Source organism: Zalophus californianus, chromosome 11 (assembly GCF_009762305.2).
Source record: "Zalophus californianus isolate mZalCal1 chromosome 11, mZalCal1.pri.v2, whole genome shotgun sequence".
Taxonomy (NCBI): domain Eukaryota; kingdom Metazoa; phylum Chordata; class Mammalia; order Carnivora; family Otariidae; genus Zalophus; species Zalophus californianus.
The window spans coordinates 113,284,778-113,308,351 of record NC_045605.1 but is presented as its reverse complement, the minus strand read 5'-3'; the positions used below and the strand labels follow the sequence as shown (position 1 = coordinate 113,308,351).

The window sequence follows — 23,574 nt, the reverse complement described above, 5'->3', positions numbered from 1 at the left end:
TCCCAACCGATGGCCTTCTCCCAAGGGGGTTGCTGCCTCCAGGCAGCACATGGGCTGTGGAGGCCACGGTGTCAGCCCTCCCTGCTGCCCGGTCACCCACCTGTACCCCCGAGGCCTCCTCCTGCTTTGCCCCACTGGGGTCCCTCCCGCCTGGGAGACGTGCACTGAGGGGCTGTCTGTTCTTTATTTGCAGAGGTATTGTGGCCAGTATTTTGGTTTTCTTATGTTTTGGAGTCACACAAGCTAAAGACGGGCCGTTTTCCAGACCTCATCCAGGTAACTTGTCCTTTCTTTGTCCGCGTGTGCCCACATGACAGTTCTGTCCTGAGCGGTCACTCCGTGTCCGTTCTGCCGGGTGCGAATGTCCCAGCCCCTCCCGGCCGGCCAGGGCACGCTGTCGTCAGCTGAGGAGGGTGAGGGTGGGCTCCTCTTGTCTTAGCCCTTCTCTGTCTCTGCTCCTGTCTTTGTTCCTCTCTCCCCTTCCCACCCACTCTGTCTTAGGGGACTTCTCCTGCAGAGCAAGGTGCCCCAGGACTGTCCACGGGGTCGGCGTGGGCCTGCCATTGAGGTGCTCGCCGCATGCCATCTGCAACGAGTCCTCCTGTCTCTGACCCCCGACCCCCAAGTTAAGAGAGGAGTTCTAATGACCCCTTGAGCCTCGGAGCTGCAGAGCATTGCTCAGGCTGCCCCTGGTCCTGCCCCCCCTGTCCTGCCCCTGGTCCTGCCCCCCCCCGTCCTGCCCCTGGTCCTGCCCCCCCCGTCCTGCCCCCGTCCTGCCCCTGGTCCTGCCCCTGGTCCTGCCCCCCCCGTCCTGCCCCTGGTCCTGCCCCTGGTCCTGCCCCCCCTGTCCTGCCCCTGGTCCTGCCCCTGGTCCTGCCCCCCCGTCCTGCCCCTGTCCTGCCCCTGGTCCTGCCCCCCCGTCCTGCCCGTGGTGCTGCCCGTGGTCCTGCCCCCCGTCCTGCCTCCGGCCCTCCCTTCTGGCCCTGCCCCCAGCCCCAGTGTGTTTAGGGCTCCAGCCTCATTGAGGGGCTGCCTCTAAAGGCAGGGCATAGTGAGTTTTCCTGAAGTCTTACAGCTTAGTAACATGTTTCTTTTCTGTATTAATAGGGGTGCGTATTCCTTGTAGAATATTTGGAAAATACAAAAACTATTTTTAAATAGGAACAAAAGCCAGTCACAGAAAATAACTACTGTTAAGTTTTAATGTGTTTTTATGAATACACACACACACACACACACACACACACACACAGAGCTTAAAAAATGTGATCCTCCTCTGTGTGTGGTTTTATATCATTTATTTCTCACTTCAGGTTAACACAAACATCTCCTTAGTAATTTTGTGTTTGACAAGTAGACATTTCATGGCTGCTTGTCTGGCCATCATTTGATATACGACAGTTTGTTTACCAGTCCTGTATCATCGTATACTCCAGCTTTTATAAAGCAGGCTGTAGTGAATTTCTGTACATGCATCTGTGTGTATGTATCTGATCATTCATTTAACACCAAGCCCTGGGAGTGGAAGCTGCAGGCTGAATGGCGCGCACATTTCAGGCCTGTGGTAGACATGACCGAACAGCCCTCTGGAAGCGGTCAGTGAGCACCGTGGCTGTGAGCCGGGCCCCTGCCGGGTCTTTCTAGCTGCTCTACCCCCTCAGTGCCTGCTGGGGACGCTGATGCTGGGTGACCCCTGTGGGGCAGTGGGGAGGGGGCCCAGCCCCCTAGCTTACCATCTGCTCAGTCGTGGGCTTCCAGAGGGTCTGAACGCCCAGCCAGTGGAGAAGTGAGAGAACAGTTTAAGAGTCACCAAAAATCACAGCAAAAATCCAGGTGCGGTGAGTGCCTGTTGGATTGGGAAGAGTCGGCGGTTCCCGGCGTGGCAAGTCCCTTGGGGGCTCTGGGCCCTGCCCGCGGGTCGGATGGCCATTGGGTGGCTGCTTGGCCTCTGGACTCCTGGGAGACCCTATGCTCTGACCAGTTGGGGGTGCTGGCCACCCTCGTCTGAAAGGCTCCCCTGTGGTTTCTGTGGGCTTCGTGAGCATTTACCCAGCCCCCCCGCCCCCAGAAGTCTCGTAGCTGTGTTCTGAGTTCTGCTCCACCTTCCTTCCTTCCTTTCGGTTTGGTTGCTTGGTGTAAACTCTGTCCCTGCCAGTCTGTAGTTTGACGAATGTGGGGATCCTGTTCTGGAGCACCTTCTACCCTAGCAGTTGGCAGAAGGCCTCGACTTCTCAGATCAGCACGCACTGGACATGAGGCCTGTCAGTCCTGTGCAGCATATGCTGTGGGGAACAGTGGGAAGGGTCTTCTGGTCCCAGGAAGGAGGTGTCGTGGGCTGCAGGACCCACTGTCTGGGAGGGGACTGGAATTGGCTGCAGTTCCCAACAAAACTGGCCGGTTGAAAAGGCACCCTTCTCGTTACAATTTTTATTCTCATCCGTGGCTCTCTCCAAACGCTGGAATAAGCAGAATATTGCCGGGGCTGCTGAGGCGGCTGCTTTTAGGGAGAAAGTAAGCGTGCCAGTCGGGTGGCTACTGAGGAAAACCAGCCTCAGGAGTCTCCCGGTGGCTCAAGGGAGACCCTGCGTGGGACTGTAGGAGGAGCATCTACTGAGTATTTGGGGGTGGGTGGGCAGGTCTGGGGCCCTGGGGCGGTCTACAGGTGGAGGGGGACGGGCGTGGGAGATGGCTGGGTCCCTGACCAGGAGAAGTGGTCGGGGAGGAGACAGATTCAGTGTCAGAAGATCCACAGGGAAGGTCCCGTCGCATGGTTGTGGGCTGAGCACTCTGGGGAAGGCGCCCTGAGTTGCTTTAAGGCAGGCCCTTTTAGCTCCTGCTGCAACCCTTGACCAGGGAGAGCTTTCCAGGCATTTCCCAAACTCAAGGGCAGTGGGGCTGGTGTGTCACCTCCACTCTCTATCCCGTGCCCCAGAAGTACTTGAGCAAACCGTCCTGAGAACTGATCTTCACCCTTCCCACCTACACCAGCCTGGGCTTTCAGGAGTCTTGGTGGCTGTTTCCCCCACAGGCAGATGAGGTGCAAGCCTCCGGGGGTGCTGGGTGGGCCCTGGAGCCCCGCATGAGCGCCTCCACACAGCCGCCCCCGCCCCCACAGCCCGAGATGTCCAAGGCCAAGCGGGGTCTCTTCCATGTTTGCAAGCACCACCTTTTTTATTCAAGGGGAATGGGTTTTTAAAAGCAGGCTGGTGGTTTTTCTTTAAACAGTCATAAGCAAAGGGAAAGTAGACATTTTAGGTCTTTATTAGACAGGATTATCAAGATTTTCAGAAAGTGAAACTTATCATTTGTGTCCTAGAATAGTGGTAGGCACGCTCTCTCCTGTTATCTCCTCCCCTGGTGAACAACTGAGCTTTCCGTGCCAAGCTGTGGATACCAGGTAGTGGAGAGAGGGCGTCCTGGCTAATCAAAGGGATTTTGAGGGAAAAGTTCTTTTTTTTCTCAGCTCTGTTGAGATTTGATTGACCCCTAACATGTGGGTTTGGGGTGTACGAGGTGATTGGACACGTGTGTATTGTCCACTGGCAGCCACAGCAAGGTGAACGCCTTGGTCGCCTCACAGACTTAGTCTTTCTGTGGGGAGAATGTGTGAGACCTGCCGTCGGCAGCTTGGAAGTACATGCCCCGGCACGGTAGCCACAGCGGCCCCCGGCACAAGTGGTCCTGCTGGAATGGAGAGGTTTCCTGAAAAGGGTGCCACAACCAGGTTTGGTTTATCCCAGGGATCCAGAGGGGGCCTAACGTCCGAAAACGTGTAGGTGTCATCCCTCACGTGGGCCCAAAGAGGAAGGATGGCGTTTCCTGCCCAGTCACGGGAAGGACAGCTGGACTGGGTAGGCCTTCCTAACCCGGTCAGGGTATCCGAAGGTTCCAGCAGAGTCGCCTAACGACGAAGGTCAGAAGCGTGCTAGTAACGGGCAGGGGCGTGCCCGCCGGCCACGCTGAGACCAGGCGAGAAAACCGGGCGAAAGGAGGCACGCACACAGGGCCGAGCTCAGCTGTGCTGCTGCTGCGCCTGCTTGTGCTCTCCCGCGGGCCACCTGACGCCGGCGCTCTGTGTCTCTGCAGCTTACTGGAGGTTCTGGCTGTGCGTCAGTGTGGTCTACGAGCTGTTCCTCATCTTCATACTTTTCCAGGTAAGCGGCCGTTCTCGGTTGGAGGGTCTGGGAATGCAGGTGATGGTGTGGCCCTGGGTACGTGAAGGGTTCGAGAAGACTGCCTGTTGGCCCCTCTGGAGCTTTGGCAGGAAGCAAGGCTGGACCCCAGCAGAAGTGGGCAGGGGCTGTGAGGGGGGACCCTCCGGAAGGATCCAGGTGTGGAAAGGCTGTACCTGCCACAGCTCTACAGGGTCTCCGCCCTGAGTGTGGAGGCTTTTGAGGGCCCTGCCCAGATGGCCTCGGTTGGGGAGCGAGGACAAGGCCCAGGGGGAACCGCCTGGCTCAGGTGCGGATGCCTGCTGGGCAGTCTGTCCTCTGAGCTGCTGGTGTTCCGGGCCTGAGGGGGGCCCAGCTCACCTGCTTCCACACAGCGCTCAGTAGTGAAGGTGGCTCCAGCCATCTAGTCCCTCCGCGCACATAGGGTAGTCAGGAGGGAGGTTGGAACCTCCTCGCCTTGGTAAACCTTGGGTCAGGACTTCTATTAATGTTCCTTGTTTTGCTTAATTCGGTGTACGTTTTGATGGTGATCTTCAGTTTACAGAGTACTGTATTCACAACCTCCAAGCTATCAGTGGTGTTGCTCACAGTCGATGCTTGTGGTGTAGTAAAATTTACTTCTTTAGGGTATGGTGCAAACGGTAACACCGGTGTGTGTTTGTAACCCCACGTGGAGGACCCTGCAGTAGCTTGAGTCACCCATCCCTGTCTCCCCCAGAGCCACTGATCTGCTCTCCCTCCACCACCTGGGCCCCTAAAGGGCATCCGGGTCCTGTGCCTCTTTCTGCTGAGTGAGGTGGCCAGCGGCATTGGCGCTGTTCCTTGAGCGGGGCTGTTGGCGACAGGCTTTCATGTGCACCTGAGCATGGTTGTGGGCCTGCCATGTCCCACGCCTATCACTTGTCAGGATCTTCATCGTGGCCGCTCTTGGTGGTGTGTCCTGGCGTCTCCTGCTTTTGTTTGCATTTCTGGAACGCCCTCTCTGGTGAAGTGCTCATGCTGTGGGGCGCCCCCCATGGGGTGCTCAGCCTTCAGAGGCTCCTCACCTTGTGCACAGGTTTCACCTGTCGTGGGGCCTGAGTGCCTATGAGTCTGGCTCCTGCTGACCTGGTCTGATACGGGGACACAGCAGTGTCCAGCCTCAGACCCAATGGTTACCAAAACCACACGGGGTGATTTCAGTTGCTAGTGATGTTACTGTCCGAGGGTCGCTTCCAAAGACCCCAAGTGGGGGACAGGGTTGCGTTGCAGGACAAGGCAGTGCGCCTGTGTAGCACGGGTGGCCTTGGTCACGTGCCACATGCAGGCCTGTGTGTCGTCTGCCCATCGGCCACGCATGTCTATCACCCCCTCAACCTCTTCCCTGCTCCGTCCCTTGGCTGGCACTTGGGGCAGGAGTGAGGGGACAGAGTCCTGACAGCACGCGTCCTGGGGCCCCTCCCTGTGGACTGTAGGCCCCAGCTGCTGGCTGGAGAGGGCCCGAGGGAGGGGGCCCAAGGGAGGGGAAAGCCTGGGCCTGCTGGCAGGGCAGCCTCTATCCGTGCGACCCTGGAAGTCTCCTTAGCGCTAAGGCCAGAAGGAGTGATTTGCTAGTGTAGGTGTCCGTGTCTGGGAAGGCTGTCCTGATGTTGTGCTCCTTCTGTGAGGGGATGTGGAGAGGCGAGGTGGCGAGACCACTGACCTGAGCCTTCACCCTGTGGCCCCACATGGGAGGCGTGGGGCATCACCTTGCACTTGGGACCCCCCCCCCCCAGTCTGCCCAGCCCTGTGTTCGGGGGACGGCAGTAGAGACAGGGTGCTTGCCCCCACTCGGTGGAGGTGCCTTCCACAGCCCCCAGGCCATACACATGGCTCGAGGTTTCAGGAGTTTAGCCGGGTTCTCCCATCACCACCAGACGCATCTGGCCCCACTAACCAGGGTGCTGGCCTTGCAGACTGTCCAGGACGGCCGCCAATTTCTGAAGTACGTGGACCCTAGGCTGGGAGTCCCACTGCCCGAGAGGGACTACGGGGGAAACTGCCTCATCTATGATGCACACAATGAGAGCGACCCCTTCCACAACGTCTGGGTATGGGCGGGCCCGAGGAGCCCAGTGCTCAGGGTGGGGCCAGGAGTCCAGTGCCTAACAAGCTCCCAGGTGCTGACCTGTTCTAGATGTTTCTGGAACCCCAGTCATTCTGCAGATCAGACGGGGTGGGGGTGGCGTGGGCCCTGGCAGGCGTTGGCCTCCCTCCTGCTTGACCAGGGGCTCCCTTCAGCTCAGCCCACTTGGAGCAGGGGAGGGGGACCCAGGGGCCATGCAGCCCACATGTGGGGGCCCTGTCCCAGCTCACCAGGGTACGGGTCCCTGCCTTCCAGCCTGGAGACTTTATCTTGGCCCAACCCATGTGCTTCACTGGGGGGCTCGCTGACGGGGGCATCTGCTCTCCTCGGTGGTCAGGGCGTGCTGTCTGCTTGTGCACAGGACCCTAGCTTTGTCCCCCCGGTCCAGCCGGTGCTGCCCAGAAAGGCTGAGACCGTCCCAGCAGTCCTGATTTGGGTGGGAGCCGGGCCCGTGGTGCATGCGGGCTGTACACGAGGCTGGTGTCCTACCCCCCAGGACAAGCTGGACGGCTTTGTGCCTGCGCACTTCCTTGGCTGGTACCTGAAGGTAAGATGACCTCATCAGGACACCCTGGGTCTGTCCTGTGTTCCAAGTCCATTGCCCAGCCACGTGCTGACGTCCAGAGTCCTAGAGTGTGGTGGGCGAGGGCCTGGGGGCCGTGGCCCCGACCTGTGCTAGTCCTTGGTGTCGTGGCCTCCAGCCAGTGCCTCACCCCGCTCGGGAGGGCGGTGGGGGTGTCCCCCTTGGAGGGTCTGACGCTCTGCCACGGCCCTCAGACCCTGATGATCCGTGACTGGTGGATGTGCACGATCGTGAGCGTCATGTTCGAGTTTCTCGAGTACAGCCTGGAGCACCAGCTGCCCAACTTCAGCGAGTGCTGGTGGGATCACGTAGGTGCCCTGGGGGGTCACCGGGCGCAGAGGCCCTCAGGTGGGGCAGGACGGGGCGCTCACCTCCTCCCTGGTTCCTGCCCCCAGTGGATCATGGACGTGCTTGTCTGCAACGGGCTGGGCATATACTGCGGCATGAAGACCCTCGAGTGGCTATCTCTGAAGACGTACAAGTGGCAGGGCCTCTGGAACATTCCGACCTACAAGTGCGTCTCTCTTGAGCTGCCGCCCTGCTCCATGGGGGCCAGGGCATCCCCGTGGGGCCTGGAGGTGCCGCTAGTGCACCTTTTTTGGGGGGTGCAGGCAGTGGACCAGGATTTTGCCCGCTTCCTCTGCGCATAGGAGCATGCGCGCACACACGCACCTGCCCAGGGCCCGCGTGGTGGCCAGGAAGTGGGCCTGGGCACCACCCTGTCCAGTCAGCTCCTCTTCATCCCCTCCCGGCCCTTCTCGGAGGTCTCCAGGTCACCCCTCTGGGGCTGTCCTCCTTACATCGTATGGGCACTCAGTCATGTTTGAGATTTGAAGCGGCAGTCCAGGAAAGGGCACTGGGGAATGGGGTCTCGCTGCCTGTCCATTGTGGGTGCCTGGGGCGGAGGGGGTGGTGGCAGCGCAGGGAATGAGCAGCCCCTGGGCTCAGAGCACCTGGCATGGCGGCCTGGTGGGGCAGGGGCACCCCAGGGTGACCGGCACATGTGCTCCCAGGGGCAAGATGAAGAGGATCGCCTTCCAGTTCACGCCCTACAGCTGGGTCCGCTTCGAGTGGAAGCCCGCCTCCAGCCTGCGCCGCTGGCTGGCCGTGTGTGGCATCATCCTGGTGGTAAGGCTGGCCAGTCTCGTGTGCGTGCCTGCTGGGCAGCCCGGCTCGCCACCCACCCTCCTGTGTCCCCCAGTTTCTGTTGGCAGAATTGAACACGTTCTACCTGAAGTTCGTGCTGTGGCTGCCCCCGGAGCACTACCTGGTCCTCCTGCGGCTGGTGTTCTTTGTGAATGTGGGCGGTGTGGCCATGCGGGAGATCTACGACTTCATGGATGACCCGTGAGGGCCCAGGGTGGGTGGGGCGGGCCTGGGCACACTTGGCGTTGCCACCCCTGGGGCACAGCCGCGGCGCCCTCAGCCGAGTGCCCTCCCCCCACAGGAAGCTCCACAAGAAGCTGGGCCAGCAGGCCTGGCTGGTGGCAGCCATCACGGCCACGGAGCTGCTCATCGTCGTGAAGTATGACCCGCATACACTCACACTGTCCCTGCCTTTCTACATCTCCCAGTGCTGGACACTTGGCTCTGTGCTCGTGCTCACCTGGACCATCTGGCGCTTCTTCCTGCGGTGAGTGGCGTGGGCCTCAGCAGGCCATCGGCCGTCTCCTGGGCTGGGTCAACTGGTGTCTGGGTCTTGCGGTCCCTCCTTGTGACTATGTGAGCGTCCCTGCAATGGGCAGCTTTGCAGGACCTCCATGGGCCGCCTGGTGGTGACATGGCTCCCACCATCCCCAGGGACATCACCCTGAGGTACAAGGAGACTCGGCGGCAGAAGCAGCAAAGCAGGGGTGACCAGGACAGAGCCATGGGCAACACGGACGGACACCTGCCTGAGCCAGAAGACCCCCCAGGGCCTGCGGAGGCAGAGAGGGAGGGGGTGCCAGCCCCAAACTGATGCACCCCATGACCGCCTGGAGCCAAGGCTTGCTGGAGCCTTCCAACAGGCCTCGGCCCGTGTGATTTTATCACACTTTCTCCTGTGTGCACGGTGGGGCTCTGCGGGGTGGGGGCCAAAGGTGGCCCTTGTCCTGGTCATGTGGGGGTGTGCGCACATGTGAACAGTGTATATGGGTGTGGACACGTGTGCTCCATGTTCCTGAGGCTTCTCTAGGGCTGACAGGTGTGGTTGGGCTTGCCCTGGGCAGCCGGTCTCCTCCTCTTTCTGCACCTTCAGCCTGCCGGCCCCTGGGCCACACCAAGCCCTCAGCACCAGACGGCCCTGCCCAGCACAGGCATCACGGTGCCTCTCTCTGCTCCCTAGGCCCCCGGCCACTCTGAGGCCATGGGTGTTCGCCCTCTGGCCGCACATGTGAGGGACACCCCGCAATGGCTAAGAAGGGGCAGATCTGAGTAGGCAGCCCTGAGCCATTTCCCAGGGAGGCTTCATCTGACCCCACAAATGTAGGAGTGGGAACGGGGCCAGAGATCACTGGCCTGGTCCCTTGAGGAAGGACCCTGTGCCTGAGGTGGGGAGGAAGGGTTGAGGGTCATCTTCATGAGCAACCAGAACAAGTAAAGCAGCAATGAAGGTCTGCAGCAGTGTGTCCTCCTCACTGGCTCCCAGCCTCTGCCCCATCCTGAGCCCAACGCAGGGGTTGCCCAGAGGGACGGGAGGGTGGGGGTGGGGCAGTCAGGGCCAGTGCTGGCATCTGTCCACTCGGGTGGGTGGTGGTGTGCAGACGGACGGCCTGGGAGCTGCGTCTGGTGGGGGGTGGGGAAGGCAGCTGTCCTGGACACGGGTGCGTGCACATAGCCGGAGTGCCCTCCTGGAAACACACCTGGGAGGCCGTGCCTGGTGGGGACCCCACAGAAAGGACAAGCACCCCTCTTGCCAAAACAAGTGCTTTAATAAAGTGTCTAAAACTTTCTTGAAGAAGCGAGTTGATTAGAGCGTTTCTCTTCGTTCAAAGCTAGGACACCAGCGGGAGAGCCCCAGGGAGGGGCCGGGTTTCAAGAGATGATCCTCAGGCCAGGCTTGCGCCCCTCCAGAGCCCGCAGGCTGTTCTCAGTCTCCTCGCTCCAGTAGATGTCGTAGAGGCTGCGCAGGCAGCAGGAGAGGGGACGGGATGCGAGGTCAGGGCCACCGCCACCCACACGCGTCACTCACACCAGCTGCCCCCCCCCCCCGCATTTGTCACTCACACCAGCTGCTCCAGTGTGCAGCCCGGCTGCTCCACGCTCGCCATCAGCTGCAGGATGCCCTGCTCGTCCATGCAGTTGTTGCTGAGGTCCAGCTCCCGCAGGCTGCGGTTGGCCAGCAGGAGCGAGGCCAGGCTGGCACAGCCACCGTTGGCCACATCACAGTCCCCCAGGCTGGGCAGAGAGCAGGCCACAGGTCAGGACAAAAGGGTCCGCGCCAGGCCCATGCCACAGAACGCAGGGTGACAGACGTCCGCGCAACACAAGGCCCACAGTGTGTGGAGCCCCAGGCTCCTGGCTGTTCCCATGTTCCCAAGTTCGGGAGCTCATGGGGTTCCCACCGTGGCCCCGGCAGACGTCCCCACCAAAGACAACAGGTGTGCACAGCTCCCCTCCACAGGCATAGTAGTCGGGCTGAGCTAAGGCTGGCATACCTGGACTTAGGGCCACAACCTCCCTGGGCAGATGGGGGGTGGGGGGGCACCAGAGAGCCTCATCCAACCCCTCACTTCCTCACCGCTGCATGCTGGGAGCTGGCTGGGTGGGTGGGAGCTGCCGAGGAGGCAACCAGAGGCCAAAGGCGCAGGGATGCAGGGATGGGGTGCACAGAGGGTGTGGGCCTCCAGAGTGAGGACAACGGAGAAGGGCAGGCTCAGTGCCACTCTGGCCTGTGCCCTGACTCTCTACCTGCACCCGCGCCCCACCCAGCATGGCCAGGCATCCCCAGAAACAGCAGTGAGAAACAGAGACCAAAACGTAGAAAACAGACAAAACATGTGACAGCAGAAACGAATGCGGAGGCGGCGGGTAGCAGGCCGTAAGAACAAAAACTCAGGAGGAAAGAGAATGGTGCGTCAGGCCGCCGGGCCCTGAAACCCAGCAGTGGGTTCCTGAGTGCTCCACAAGTCAAAACGAGATTAGAAAAGCCATCAGGCACATCACTTTAGCGCAACCAAGCGTCCAGCCCAGTAAAGGAACCAGGACCCACACGAGGCAAAGAACACGGGCCCGCAGGACCCAGTAGGGCAGCGTGGAGCAGAGACCAGCAGGCGAGTTCTGGGAAGTACTAGAGACGGCAGGAGGGGGAGAAGGGGTCCTGGGAGGCGCCCCCGCACGGACCCATCAGACCGAGCGCCCAGCCAGCATGGTGCCACCCTGCGCACACATGCCGTCCCTCAGGCACGCTCACCAGAGCACCTGCAGCGTGGTGCCAGGCTGGCCCAGGCTCTGGCAGAGCTCCTGGACGCCAGAGTCTCCCAGCTTGTTGTTACTCAGCTGAAGCTCCACAAGGTGCTTGTTTTGGGTCAGCATCATGCCGAAGTGGTGGCAGCTCGCGGCCGTAAAGCTGCAGGACTTCACCCTGGGCGAAACAGGACCAGGGCCTGACTGGGGCCCACACCTCTGGGGTGCTCTCGGAGGCCCCTGTGGCCCTGAGCATGAACCCCCCCAACCCCTGCCCTCCAAAGACAGCACCCCCCCCCTTTGTAGAGGCACCTGCATCTCGAAGGCCCCGCACCCCTAACTGGCCCTTAGGCACAGAAGCTGCCCTGGCCCTGGGCCCCGGGGCCCTGGCAGCACCCGCATCCATGGGGTGCCCTCGGGCCCCGTCTCGGCACAGGCCCAGCCGTCTGCGGCCACCGCCCGGACTGCACTCACCACAGGGACTGCAGCCGGCAGCCAGGCTCCCGCAGGCTGTCACAGAGCAGCCGGGCACCCTCATCCCCCAGCGCATTGCCCGCCAGGCTCATCTCCTTCAGGCTCTCCTTGGCCCCGAGGACACGGCACAGGTCTCTGCAGCCCGCAGTGGTGATGTCACAGTCCCAGAGCCTGCCGGGCCAGGGACACGTCAGCACAGGGCACTCGGAGGCAACACGGCCGACCTTCTCAGATACCCCCCACCTGCGTGCTGAGGCCGCGGCCGGCCGCGGGAGCAGGGCGAGTGCTGACTCACCACAGGACCTTGATCTGGCAGCTGGGGTGCAGCAGGCTGGGGCACAGCGTGGCGATGCCCTGGTCGCCCAGCTTGTTGTCACCCAGGTCCAGCTCCTGCAATGAGGGCTTGGAGGCCACGACACCGCACAGGTCCTCACAGCTGGCCGCTGTGAGGCCGCAGTTCTCCAGCCTGGGGGCACAGGAGGGCCGGCTGGGCTGGGAAGCCCCTGCGCGCCCCCCCCCCCCCCCCACCGCGGACCCTCCCCAGCCAGGCCCAGTGCTTACTTGAGCACCTCCAGCTGGCAGGCAGAGTCCACCAGGCCCCGGCACAGCACCCGCACGCCAGCCTCACCGACCTCGTTGTTGCTCACCGCGAGCTCCCTGAAGTGCCGCTTGGCCCTGAGCGCCGAGGCCAGGGCCTCACAGCTGGCGGCCGTCAGGTTGCAATACTCTAGCCTGGGGGTGGGCGGGTGTCAGGACCTCCATCCGGGTCTCCTTTCCTGCCCCGGGCTGCAGGGCCTGTGAGACTGGAGGGCTGCTGGGCAGGGACAGCACAGCAGTAGCTAAGGGGCCATCTCCTGGGAGTGTGGGTGCTCCAAGCCTTCTGGAAGCCGGCCACTAACCATGAAGCCCCACCCCACGCCTGGGATGCACTAGACCTGGGAGAAAGAGAGGCTCCCGAGCTGGGTCTGGCTCCCCTCCTCCATGGCTGAGCCCATCGGCTCTCGATGTGGGCTTACAGGCCAGCTCTCAGCTCTGGGCCACAGCCCCAGCATCACACAGGACGAACATCTGCAGGTCTGTGAGAGCCCCTTCCTCAAAGCTCCCTGCAGCTGATGTGCTGGGGCAGGGGCTCACCCAAAACCAGAGTGACAGGGGTGCAGGGCTAGGAGTGGCCTGGGTGGCAGATCACACACTCACCGAAGCTTCTCAAGGTGGCACAGGGGGTCCAGGAGTCCTTTGCACAGCAGCTGCAGGCCTGCATCCTCCAGCGGGTTGTCACTGAGCTGCAGCTCCCGCAGGGTGGGCATGGAGCGCAGCACATCAGGTAGGACCCCACAGCCAGTCTTGGTCAGGCAGCAGTTCTGGAGGCTGGAGCACACCCAAGCTGGCCATCAGCAGGGTCCCCGTCAGCTGTGGTCCCCATGCAAACTGCCCTCAGGAGCCCCCACAGTCCCTGAATCCCAGGGGAGCCCACCAAGCTTGGCCTTGTAAGAGGGCTTGCTCCTCCTCCTCCGGACAGGGCTCTGGGGTCTCCGGGCCAAGGACAGGAGCCCCCACAGTCCCTGAATCCCAGGGGAGCCCACCAAGCTTGGCCTTGTAAGAGGGCTTGCTCCTCCTCCTCCGGACAGGGCTCTGGGGTCTCCGGGCCAAGGACAGAGAGCAGGAGGGCTGCTCAGATGCACTGCAAGGCCCAGAGGAAGCTGGGCCATAAGCCCAGGAATGACAGGCAGGGCGGTGGCACAAGCACATCCCCCACAGGGGAACAGGGCCCTAGGACGAGGCAGGAAGGGCCCCCACGCTCCAGGACCTTTGGCTGAAGCCCAGACACGAGCTGCTGCCTCCAGCCCACCCATAGCTGCCTGCAAGCCCCAGTGCCCTGCGCTGTCCAAGTAGGTTCAGACCTGAGCCTGGGGTGGGGCAAGCACCTGGGACCACGTGGATCACCCAGGCTTGTCGGGAGCCATGAGCAACAAAGGGGTTAATCGGGTAGAGCAAAGGCTCCCTGATCCCTTTGAACCATGGCCACCTGACTGCCCCCATACAAGAACATGTGGTACTGGCTAGCCCGAGTTGTATTTAGACTAAGAAAACCACAGTGTTATTGATAAGCCCTGAAAAATAGCGCACCGGGCCCTATGAAGGCATGGGAAGAAACTATGCGCTTGAGGAACCTGGCCTCGAACCAAAAACTCAGGACGGAGCCAGGAGAAGGGCAGGGAGGAACCTGTGGAACTTGTTTATGTCCTATTGTTATATAACCTGAACTTATATAAAGTGTGTAAGTAAGAATAAAGTTGTTGCTCGCGGCATCCCCGTGGGCAACCCTCCTGTTCCCATACTTTTATGTTTCATTCTCTTACCCTCATCCCTGTTCGACCTTGCACGCGGGCCGTGACACAGGCTCACCTGAGCTTCTGGATCTTGCACGTGGGGCTCTGCAGGCCCTGGAGCACCAGGTGCACACCGGCATCACCCAGCTCGTTGGTGCAAAGGCTCAGCTCGGTCAGGGAGGGGTTGGCTTGGAGGGCAGAGCTGATATCCTTGCACCGCACCTCCGTGAGGCCACAGTCGTCCAGCCTGTGGAGGGGACACGTCACTTCACACAGCAGGTCCTGGCCTATTAGTGGAACTCAACATGGAGCAGGGGCGGTCACAACCAAAACATTTAAAAAATGAAAATTAAAAAAAAATTAAAAAATAAAAAAAATAAAAAATGAAACAGGGGGACTCCTGGCTGGCTCAGTCAGAGGAGCATGCGACTCTTGATCTCAGGGTGGTGAGTTCAAGCCCCACACTGGACACAGAGATTACTTAAAAAAAAAAAAAAAAGAAAGAAACAGAGAAGTGTATGGATCATCTCACGATGCTTTTGTTGCAGGCCCTGGCACATCCACAGATGCACGTCCGGGGCCCTGTGCTCTCTGAACCTTCCTGTGGGGCACAGTCGGCACATGAAAGCTCCTATGTCTAGGGAAAAACCAAATCAAGGAAGTGCTGGGAAAGGGCACCTCAGAGGGGCACAACCGGGGGGCTCACCAAGCTGGGCAACGATGCTGACTGTAACCCAGGATCAAGGGAAACACCCAACAGATACAGGTGGGAGAAAAGCCACCTCTTGCTCACAAGAGAATGACCACAGATAAATGTGGAAGGAATGAAGAAATTAAAAATCCCAGTTAGGGAAAGGCCCAATAACAACTGTTCTGGCAAGATCCACTGGTGAATGACAAAATCAGTAGGCAAAGGTTTGAGCAGTCTTAAGGCACCTCACCCAAAATATTTATCAATTACCAAGAGAAAACAGTGACTTTAGAGTGGAGAACAGGTGGTCATGGTGACCTTTAGGGGTGACCCCATGGTGCCATAGCAATCGACAGGGCACAATATGCCAGGCAGACACCACAGCATTTCTGTGTATTCCCACCAAAAACCTGTGTCTCAGCCATGACAAGACATCTCCAGAGCCTGTGCAGACTCAAGAGTCAGATGGCCAAGGACAAGGAGGGACAGAGGGACTGTCACGGACGGGAGGGGGCCAAGGAGACGCGAAGTTAAATGCCTCAAGCGGGATCCTGCACAGACCCGGGCACAAGGAGGGGAAGAGCTGGTGACGTCCGAGTCCAGGCGGCCGTGTGGGGCTCTTCGTTTGACTGTCTAACTCTTCTATAAACCTACAACTATTTCAAGTAAGTAAAAAAGAGAAAAAGTAAGCAGGCACTCGTCTCCTGCTTGTAAACCCTGGGGAACCTGTGGGTTTGAGAAGCTGAACAACAAAACCCAGTCTTGACGCCCAGCAGGGGCAGCGGATGGGCAGCGAGCGCCTCCCACTCCCACAGGAAAGAGATAGGCTGCCCACCTGCCCTCAGAGCCTCCAGGCCACCTCCTGCCCACCCAGCCTGAGCCAGGAAAGGTTTACATTTTCAAATGGAAGAAAGTACAATAACATCTCATGCCATGTGAAAATCATATAAAATTTACACTGTGAGTCCAGAATCCCAGTGCTCTTGGAGCACACTCACTCATGGGTGGTGGCCGAAGGCCGCAGACTAACCCCTGCACACACGCACACCAACAGGGCTGTTTTCTACCTGACCACCTCGTACTGCTGGATCAGAGGCAGGAGCTCTGTCCACCGGGCGTCACTCAGCTGCTGACACTGGATGTCGAGGTTCATGGTTCGAGGAGAAGTGTTTTCTAGGTAGAAGGCAGAGGGAGGAGACATCTTAGCCAAACTCTCTCAACGTCTGATAGGCCAGAGAGCCCAAAGATGGAAAAAAGTCCTAACAGGACCCCCAAGGGTGGGGGTGGGGTGGGTTGATGTTTCATAAGCCACACCTTTCCCCGGCCAGTACCCTTCTCCACCTCAGCCTCCAGGAGCAGAAATGGGGGCAAGCAAGGGGAGGCTGCAGCCACTGGGCTCTCCTGACAAAGGGCACCACAGACCGCAGAGCTTGGAGACACAGCCGTGGGAATGGAGGCAGCCTCACCCCTCGGTCTCCTGCACTCAGACTTTATGGGTCCCTCCTACCCAGGAGAGCCAGGACCACTGCTGGCCATCTGAAGCCCCTTCCTCTCACTTGCCTGGGTGACACCACAGTGTAGAGACCCGAGCTAGTTGGAGCACAAGGGCCAGCAACCCGAGCAGTGCCACAGCCCCACCTGGCCAGAGAGCCCCCTACCTGTGAGCGTGGACCTGAGCTGCTTGGGAGAACCCTAGGCCTCCCCACTCTGAAGCAGCTGGGTGGGAGGGCAGGTGCCTGTGGTGAGCTAACAGTCCAAGGGGCACCAGCGACAGGTGCCCTGGAAAGGGCTGAGTAGGTAAAGTGGAGACCCCAGGCCCACTGGCCTACACTCTGGTGGTGCACTCATGGGCGGCCACTCGGGGTGCCTATGTCCACAATCCCTTTCTGGGGGCTGGGAACTCCAAACAGGCCAGGACACATCCCCTGCCCCACCGTGGGTCAGCCCAGGCCCACAGAGAAATCAGGCAGGATTTTGGCAAATGAGTCTTGCATGGGAGCAGGTCACAGGCCCTGAAACACCTCACCAGGGACAGCACAGAGCTCGAAGAAATGATTAACTGTCTACTGATACCAGAGTTTGGGGTGGGCGCTGACTGCACTGGGATGTTCCTGAGGCCCTGAAGGTGGGGGCCAGCAGAAGAGAGCATCCTGCTGGGATGGAGACAGGGAAGGGAGCGGACTTCATTCAAGTGCAATGAGAAAGCCCAAGGATTCACACCAGGAAATAATGCCATTCAGCTGCCTTTTAGAAAGATCAGGATGACTCAACCCCATGTGCGGCTCCTGGCTCTGTGAAACCCGTTTCCTAGAAATAGTGCCTCGTTTGTGTTCCTGTTCCTGGCCGTGCCTAGCAGGGCCTGGCCTTGCTGAAGAAGTGAGGACTCCCCGCCTGGACCCAGGCCAGTTCAGAGCCTACAGCCAGTCGGGCACAGCCAGTAAAGGCTGTGAGTGCCAGCCAGCAGGCAAGATTCACGTGTGCACATCCTAACTGATGAGCCAGCCGAAAAAAACTGAGGGGAGGAGGTCTCGGTAACTGGCCCTGTCACACAACCAACAAAAGGAGGTACCCAGAGTCCGCCCAGCCCACTGCCCTGGCCACGAGAGCAAAAACCAGACCCGCCCCAGCAGCGCCAAGGGTGTGGTCAGTAAATCCCCTCCTCAAGAACCCTTAGTCATCATCGCTGGAGAACGGGACTGGGAGGGGCGAGTTCAGAAGGACCCTCTCTCACAATCCAGTCTGATATCTGGGGGCTGGGCTCTCCCGAGGTGATCTGAGGTTAAGAAGGAGAACGGGAAACCCGAACGGAGGAACTGAGCGCACCCCTCCCCCACCCCACGGCTTGACCAGGCCCTGGGGGAACCTCTTGGTTGATCCTTGGGACTAGGGGGACACTTCTTAACCTCTACGGGTCACGGATCCCTTCGAGAACCCCATGAAAACTGATAACGCCCCCCAAAGACGCCGTCTCACTGCTTCTCCCGGAATCAGGACCCCCACCAGTTGGGCTGCTCCCTAGGGTGTCCCAACAGGCCACCTAATGCCTTCACGTGAGAACGGGCCGCTCCGCAGGGCCGCGCCCAGGGGACAGGAGCAAGGGGGAGGCGCCCTCGGCCCGGGACCACCGGGCCGAACTGGAAGACAGGAGCGCGTCCCGGGCCCACTGAGCCCCAAGCCAGGCGGCCGCGGACGGCGCGGTTACCTGCGCGAGGCGCGGGGGGCGGCCAGGGGTGCTCCGGGGTCCGCGCGAGGCCGCCCAGGGCCGTCACCGCCCTCCGCGCGCACCAGAGGTTGCGCATGTGTCCCAGGCCCTCGCGGGGTTACTCTGCGAGGAAGCGGCCGGTCGGGCTTCGCCCGCAGGGACCCCCCACCCCCACTCCCCGCGCCGCTTCCCCGCACCCTGGCACTGCGCAACTCACCTGCCGCCGAGCCTCCGCTTACGTTGGGGTCAGGAGTGCGGTCTGCCCCACATCCCGGGGCGGGGCCCCGCGCTGGGGCGGTCCGCAGGCGGGGCGATGGACCTGGCGGCGGCCCGGAAGCCACGCAGAGGACCGGGGTGGCCAGCCCGCGCCCCCCGCCCTCAGTCCTCTCCTAGGGCACATTAGCCGCACTCCCGGGCAGTGTGATTATTGGAGACAGCCGTCTTTGAAGCGGGTGTTCCGCAAGCAAATCTTAACTCAAGCATTTGCATTGCAAAAAAGAGAAAACCCGACTGTCAGGGCTTACACTGCAACACCGGTACTCTGCCCGTTAGCACACCCATTACTGGCAGGGGGAGAGACCTTCGCGGGTCCCTTGTTATGTGTTGTAAACATGCGGGACAAGACGCCCTGACGGGGGCCTGGGAGCTTTCTGCATCGCTCTGCCGACTAGGTCACCTCCCGGGGCGCGCACAGCTGGAGCGCGTCAGCTCTCCCGTGTGCACGGGCTGAGGTTGTTTACTGACTTGTATGCTCGTTAGAGAAGGGATGCTGGATGCGTTCTCATCACACACGCATTCACTACTTCAACCAAGGCCTACGCAACACCTACGGACTGCCAAGCAGTATGCCGGGCGCTTGGGCTACATTGGTGAGCAAAGCAGAGCGAAGGTCTCAGGCCCCACAGAGCTCACAGTCCAATGTGGGGAATGCATGAAATCAAAAAGTAAATTAATAGCATTTAGACTGTGGAGAGTGCAAGGCGGGGGATAACGCAGGATAAAAACGAGTCAGGGCAGAGGTCTGGGAGGTCTCCTCCCCAGCACCAGCAGGCCTCCGGTGGGGGTGGCAGGCTGGGAGGAAGGTGCCTTGGTGTTCAGTTTCACCAACACCGGTGCTCGCCGCAGACCTGGCATAATCTTTGTGACCACCAGAGGGCAGCACAGTATGGGTGGGGAATGAGGGGGCTGGGGGTGGAGTAGGTTCTTTGGGGAAACTAAATGAGGGTTATTCAATTTGGGGAGAATATTTGGCTGGGCCAGTCCTTGCTTGGGTGGCTTGCTGGGCACCAATGGACAAAGGGGTCTGGGCCACCAGCGTGGGGTCAAGGGTCCCAAAGAACCCAGTGGATTGAGAGACATGGGCCAAGGCAGAAGCAACCACCCCTCCATAAGCTCCCTCAGAGCAGGTCAAGTGGTCAAGTTGACAAGTCATCAAGTGAAGGCAGTGAGCAGCTCTTCCACCTTGATGCAGGAAAATGAGGGTGGAGCTGGGTTTCTGGCAGAAGCTACTGAAGCCTGAGGGTGGTTGAGAATGAAGCAGAGGGGTGAGGGTGGAGAGCTCCAACCAACTTTCACATTTTGTCTTCTTCAGGTAAACACCCAGAAACAGAATTGCTGGATTGTAGCTCCATACCGTTTTCCACCGCGGCTGCACCAATTTTCATCCACACCAACAGTGCATAAGGGTTCCCCTTGCTCCACATCCACACCAACACGTGGTTTGTCGTGTTGATTTTAGCCATCCTGACAGATGTGAGGTGATGACTCATTGTGGTTTTGATTTGTATTCCCTGATTATGAGTGATGACTGGCATCTTTTCAGGTGTCTGTTAGACATCTGTATGCCTTTGGAGAAATATCTGTTCAGGTCCTTTGCCCATTTTTTTTCAACTTTTAAAAGATTTATTTATTTAGAGAGAGAAAGTGAACATGAGCACGGGGCTGGGGGTGGGGCAGAGAGAATCTCAAGCAGACTCCACAACGAATGCAGAGCCTGATGTGGGGCTCAATCCCACAACTTAACCGACTCACCACCCAGGCAACCCTCCTCTACCCATTTTTAACCAGATTACTTGTTTTGGGGTTGTTTTTTTGGTGGGGTTTTTTTTTTTTTTTTGGTGTTGTATTTTATGAGTTCCTTATATATTTCAGATATTAACCCCTTATTAGGTATGTCATTTGCAAGTATCTTCTCCCATTCCATAGGCTGCCCTCTCATTTTGTTGATGGCTTCCTTTGCTGTAAAACATGATTTTTACCACATGAGCAGTATGTGCTCTTTACGGAAAAACCAGAAGAAGGGCGCCTGGGTGGCTCAGTCGTTAAGCGCCTGCCTTCAGCTCAGGTTATGATCCCAGGGTCCTGGGATCAGGCTCCCTGCTCCACGGGAGGCCTGCTTCTCCCTCTCCCACTCCCCCTGCTTGTGTTCCCTCTCTCACTCTGTCAAATAAATAAAATCTTTAAAAAAAAACCCAGAAGATAGAAATAAAACGGAAAGCCCTAGCATGCCCACCTTCCACAGAGCTCTGACATCCGCGTGTGCGCTCCTACTCCTCTGTATGCACAATACACATTTTTTAAAAAATAAGAAATATTAGGAATGGTAGGCAGGATAATCAAGATGATTATGTCTGAATCCCTACCGTACATGGCAAAGGGGTCTTTGCAGATGTAACTAAGTCAAAGGTTTTGAGATGGGGAGATTTTCCTGGATGACTTGGGTAGGCCCAAAGTAGTCATGAGGATCCTTACAGAAGCGAGGCAAAAGGGTCAAAATCAGAGATGGAACAATGGAAGCAGAGGCTGAAGTGGCTGGGCTTTGAAGATGGACAAAGGCAGTCTCCACAAGCTGGAAAAGGCTAAGAAGCAGATTCTCCCCTTTGAAACTCTGGAAGGAACCAGGCCTATGGATACTTTAACTCCCTAATGCCCACTTCCCACTTCTGATCTCCAGAGAACTGTAAAATAAGAAATCTGTGACAACGTGTTACAACGGCAGCAGGAAACTAATGCATTATGAGCCGCTGTATTTTTCACCTAAGAATAGTTATGTATACAATGTATACATGAATATACAGGTACACTAATCAATATGTAACAGTCTAACCTTGTAAACATTTATGTGTTTTTAAAGATTTTATTTATTTAACAGCGAGCACACAAGCAGGTGGAGCAGCAGGCAGAGGGAGAGGGACAAGCGGACTCCCAGCTGAGCGGGGAGCCCGATGCAGGACTCGATCCCAGGACCCTGAGATCATGACCCGAGCTGAAATCAAGAGTCAAACGCTTAACCCACTGAGCCACCCAGGCGCCCCACACAGTCTAACTTTTAATGGCCACATCGTGCAACTGTCTGAACATAGCCAGTTTACGCAATCGATTTCTATAGAATGACACTTAGACTGCTTTCAGATTTTTCAGGCTTTACAGCATATTCTCCCACGTGGTTATCTTCCTGGTACACCACCCAACAGGGGGGCTTGCCTGGTTCTGAAGTCCTTCCAAGACACTGTCCACCTGCCGACCGGAAACGCTGCAAAGTCCACCGGTTTTGCCCACATTCCCGTATCCCCATACCTGCGAGCCAATTATGCCAGCCCAATAATGCAAAGTGCCTGGGCTCCCCTTTTAAATTTCAGCCAATTCCTCCCCAAGGTGCTGTCCCATTTACGTTTTTGTCATCCCCACGTGATTTGTCCAACCAGTTCTCCCAGGGTTCTCGGGTGCCCAGACACGGGCAGAGCTGCCGGGAGTGGAGATGCCATGCCCAAGGCCCGGCATCCTGTGCGGTGACCCGGGAAAGTCCTCTCTGCCAGGGCTGTCCTCCCGGGGTGCGGGGGGAGCTGTTTTTTGGGGAATAACGGTCGAGGGTTACTCAACTTGGGGTAAAATGTCGGCTTAGCCAGCCCTTGCTTGTGTACTTGCTGGGCGCCAAAAGACCAGGGGATCAGATCGAACCTCGAGAATGTATGGGGAGAACCACCAAGACGCAGACCATGCAGGCGCGCACCCAGGGCCCCAGCGCACGGACTCCCAGCATGCCCCGGGAAGCAGGCCGGCGGCAGGTGCGCACGCGCGAGGGCGCATTTGGACGCTCTGACGTCACCGGCACGCGCCGACCTCCCGCCCTGGCGCGCTTCCCCCCGCCCCCGCCACTCCTCTTCCCTCTGTACCCCGCTCCCCCTGCTCCTGCACCCCGCGCTCCAGTGTCGTTTCAAGAGCGCGCATTTATCCCGGGCAGCATGGCCGCAGGAGCGCCCGGCGCGCGTCCACAGGCGGGCGCCGGTAAGAGCAGACCCCAGGCACGGACCGCAGAAGTTACTGACCTCCAGACGACGGACTGGGAGAGGGAGGGCCCACGCCCGACGGGGGCGGGGCCCGGAGGGGCGCGGTCTTGCTGCCGCGTCGGGACGGGCGGTGGAGCGGGGCCTGGGCGTCGGGGGCGGGGCCTCGCGTGGGGCGGATGCAGGCTCTGCGGGCGGGGCCTGCGTGCTATGGGCGGGGCCTCGCGTCGGGGGCGGGGCCTCGCATGGGGCCGACGCGGGCTCTGCTTGGCGGGACGTGGTCGCGGGGCGGAGCGGTGGTCCGGCGCGGCCCTCCCGGTGTGGACACCAGGCACACCGCCTGGCAGGTGTGCCTCGGACGTCCGGCCCAGGCGGTGACATTAACGTGACGGGGCTGGGGACTCGGTTCGGCGACTTGGGGCAAAGTCTGGGGCTGGACATTCTGCACAGCGGTACTCTGCGGAGCACCGACCACTTGGTAGACTGGGCGGTATACAGGTAGGTCGACACAAAGGTGATTTTGTAACAAAGGTCTTCTCATTAAGGCAACGTTCGTAATCAATGGGCAGTGGCTTATTTATCTATTATTGTCAAAAACTTAATAATTCTGTGTCTCACTAAATGCGTTCGTTCATTCAACAAATATTTCTTGTGTAACCCCTTTGTGCCCGGCTGTGTTGTAGGTGCTGAGGATTCAACACTGAGCCGAACAGGCAGAAATCCCTGGTGGGGGGAAGCATGGAAGGGGGAGGCCGGGCCTGGGAGGAGGGACCCGGAGTTGAGGGGCGTGGCCCGTGTCCACTGAGTGAGCAAGCGGTGCTCAGCCGAGGATGTGAAATGGAAAGCTGGGAGTTTTACTGAGGAGGGCAAGAAAGGTCCGGAAGGAGCAGTAAGGAGCAAGGTACCTGTCCTCCAGGAGCGCCAGTTCCTGCTGCAGCAAAAGGGATGGGAGGGTGCTTCAGAAAAAACTGGCTTTTCCTGAGAACTTACTTCTTCAAGTGCTAAAGTTTTATTTTAACAATTTTAATAGAAATTGTTTAATTATACTATTCACTTGCTGTGAATCATTGTGATTAACTTTTCTCTTATTTTAAGATTTTATTTATTTATTTGGCAGAGAGAGACACAGTGAGAGGAAACACAAGCAGGGGGAGTGGGAGAGGGAGAAGCAGGCTTCCCGCTGAGCAGGGAGCCCGATGCGGGGCTCGATCCCAGGACTCTGGGATTATGACCTGAGCGAAAGGCAGACGCTAAACCGACTGAGCCACCCAGGCGCCCCATCTTTATCTTTATTTTTAAACTTAGTTCAGCTGATGTGGGATTTGGGATTTTTGGTATATAGAAGTACT

General features: G+C 58.9%; 3 protein-coding genes across 11 annotated transcripts in view; 2 read left to right on the top strand and 1 right to left on the bottom strand.

The window, feature by feature from the left end:
• PTDSS2 (phosphatidylserine synthase 2) overlaps positions 1–9,797 on the top strand; it is a 26,586-nt gene extending 16,789 nt beyond the window's left edge. The window contains exons 3-12 of one of the 4 annotated variants that reach the window (XM_027579049.1): positions 194–276; positions 4,087–4,154; positions 6,107–6,241; positions 6,773–6,823; positions 7,054–7,167; positions 7,255–7,373; positions 7,873–7,987; positions 8,061–8,206; positions 8,307–8,492; positions 8,660–9,797. In XM_027579049.1, coding sequence (XP_027434850.1) covers positions 194–276; positions 4,087–4,154; positions 6,107–6,241; positions 6,773–6,823; positions 7,054–7,167; positions 7,255–7,373; positions 7,873–7,987; positions 8,061–8,206; positions 8,307–8,492; positions 8,660–8,819 — 1,177 coding nt within the window. In that variant the 3' untranslated portion in view covers positions 8,820–9,797. Of the gene's footprint in view, positions 1–193; positions 277–4,086; positions 4,155–6,106; positions 6,242–6,772; positions 6,824–7,053; positions 7,168–7,254; positions 7,374–7,872; positions 8,220–8,306; positions 8,493–8,659 lie in introns of all 4 variants that reach the window. The other 3 variants (XM_027579051.1, XR_003517391.1, XM_027579050.1) reach the window with 3 other exon arrangements.
• Positions 9,753–22,398, bottom strand: RNH1 (ribonuclease/angiogenin inhibitor 1). Of its 6 annotated transcripts, none has more exons than XM_027579045.1 (11): positions 22,268–22,398; positions 15,808–15,913; positions 14,582–14,686; positions 14,126–14,296; positions 12,917–13,087; positions 12,281–12,451; positions 12,015–12,185; positions 11,720–11,890; positions 11,253–11,423; positions 10,067–10,237; positions 9,753–9,962 (listed from the first exon to the last, which is right to left on the bottom strand). In XM_027579045.1, the coding sequence occupies exons 2-11, from the start codon at positions 15,891–15,893 to the stop codon at positions 9,875–9,877; spliced, it is 1,476 nt and encodes a 491-aa protein (XP_027434846.1). In that variant the 5' UTR covers positions 15,894–15,913; positions 22,268–22,398; the 3' UTR covers positions 9,753–9,874. The 6 variants fall into 6 exon arrangements, with proteins under 6 accessions (XP_027434846.1, XP_027434849.1, XP_027434844.1 ...); XM_027579048.1 differs by lacking the exon at positions 22,268–22,398 and adding an exon at positions 18,160–18,326; XM_027579043.1 differs by lacking the exon at positions 22,268–22,398 and adding an exon at positions 17,943–18,130.
• The window catches only part of LOC113914390, a 15,514-nt gene continuing 13,850 nt past the window's right edge, over positions 21,911–23,574 (top strand). The window contains exons 1-2 of the mRNA XM_027579541.2: positions 21,911–22,006; positions 22,149–22,723. Coding sequence (XP_027435342.1) covers positions 21,911–22,006; positions 22,149–22,723 — 671 coding nt within the window. The remainder of the gene's footprint in view (positions 22,007–22,148; positions 22,724–23,574) is intronic.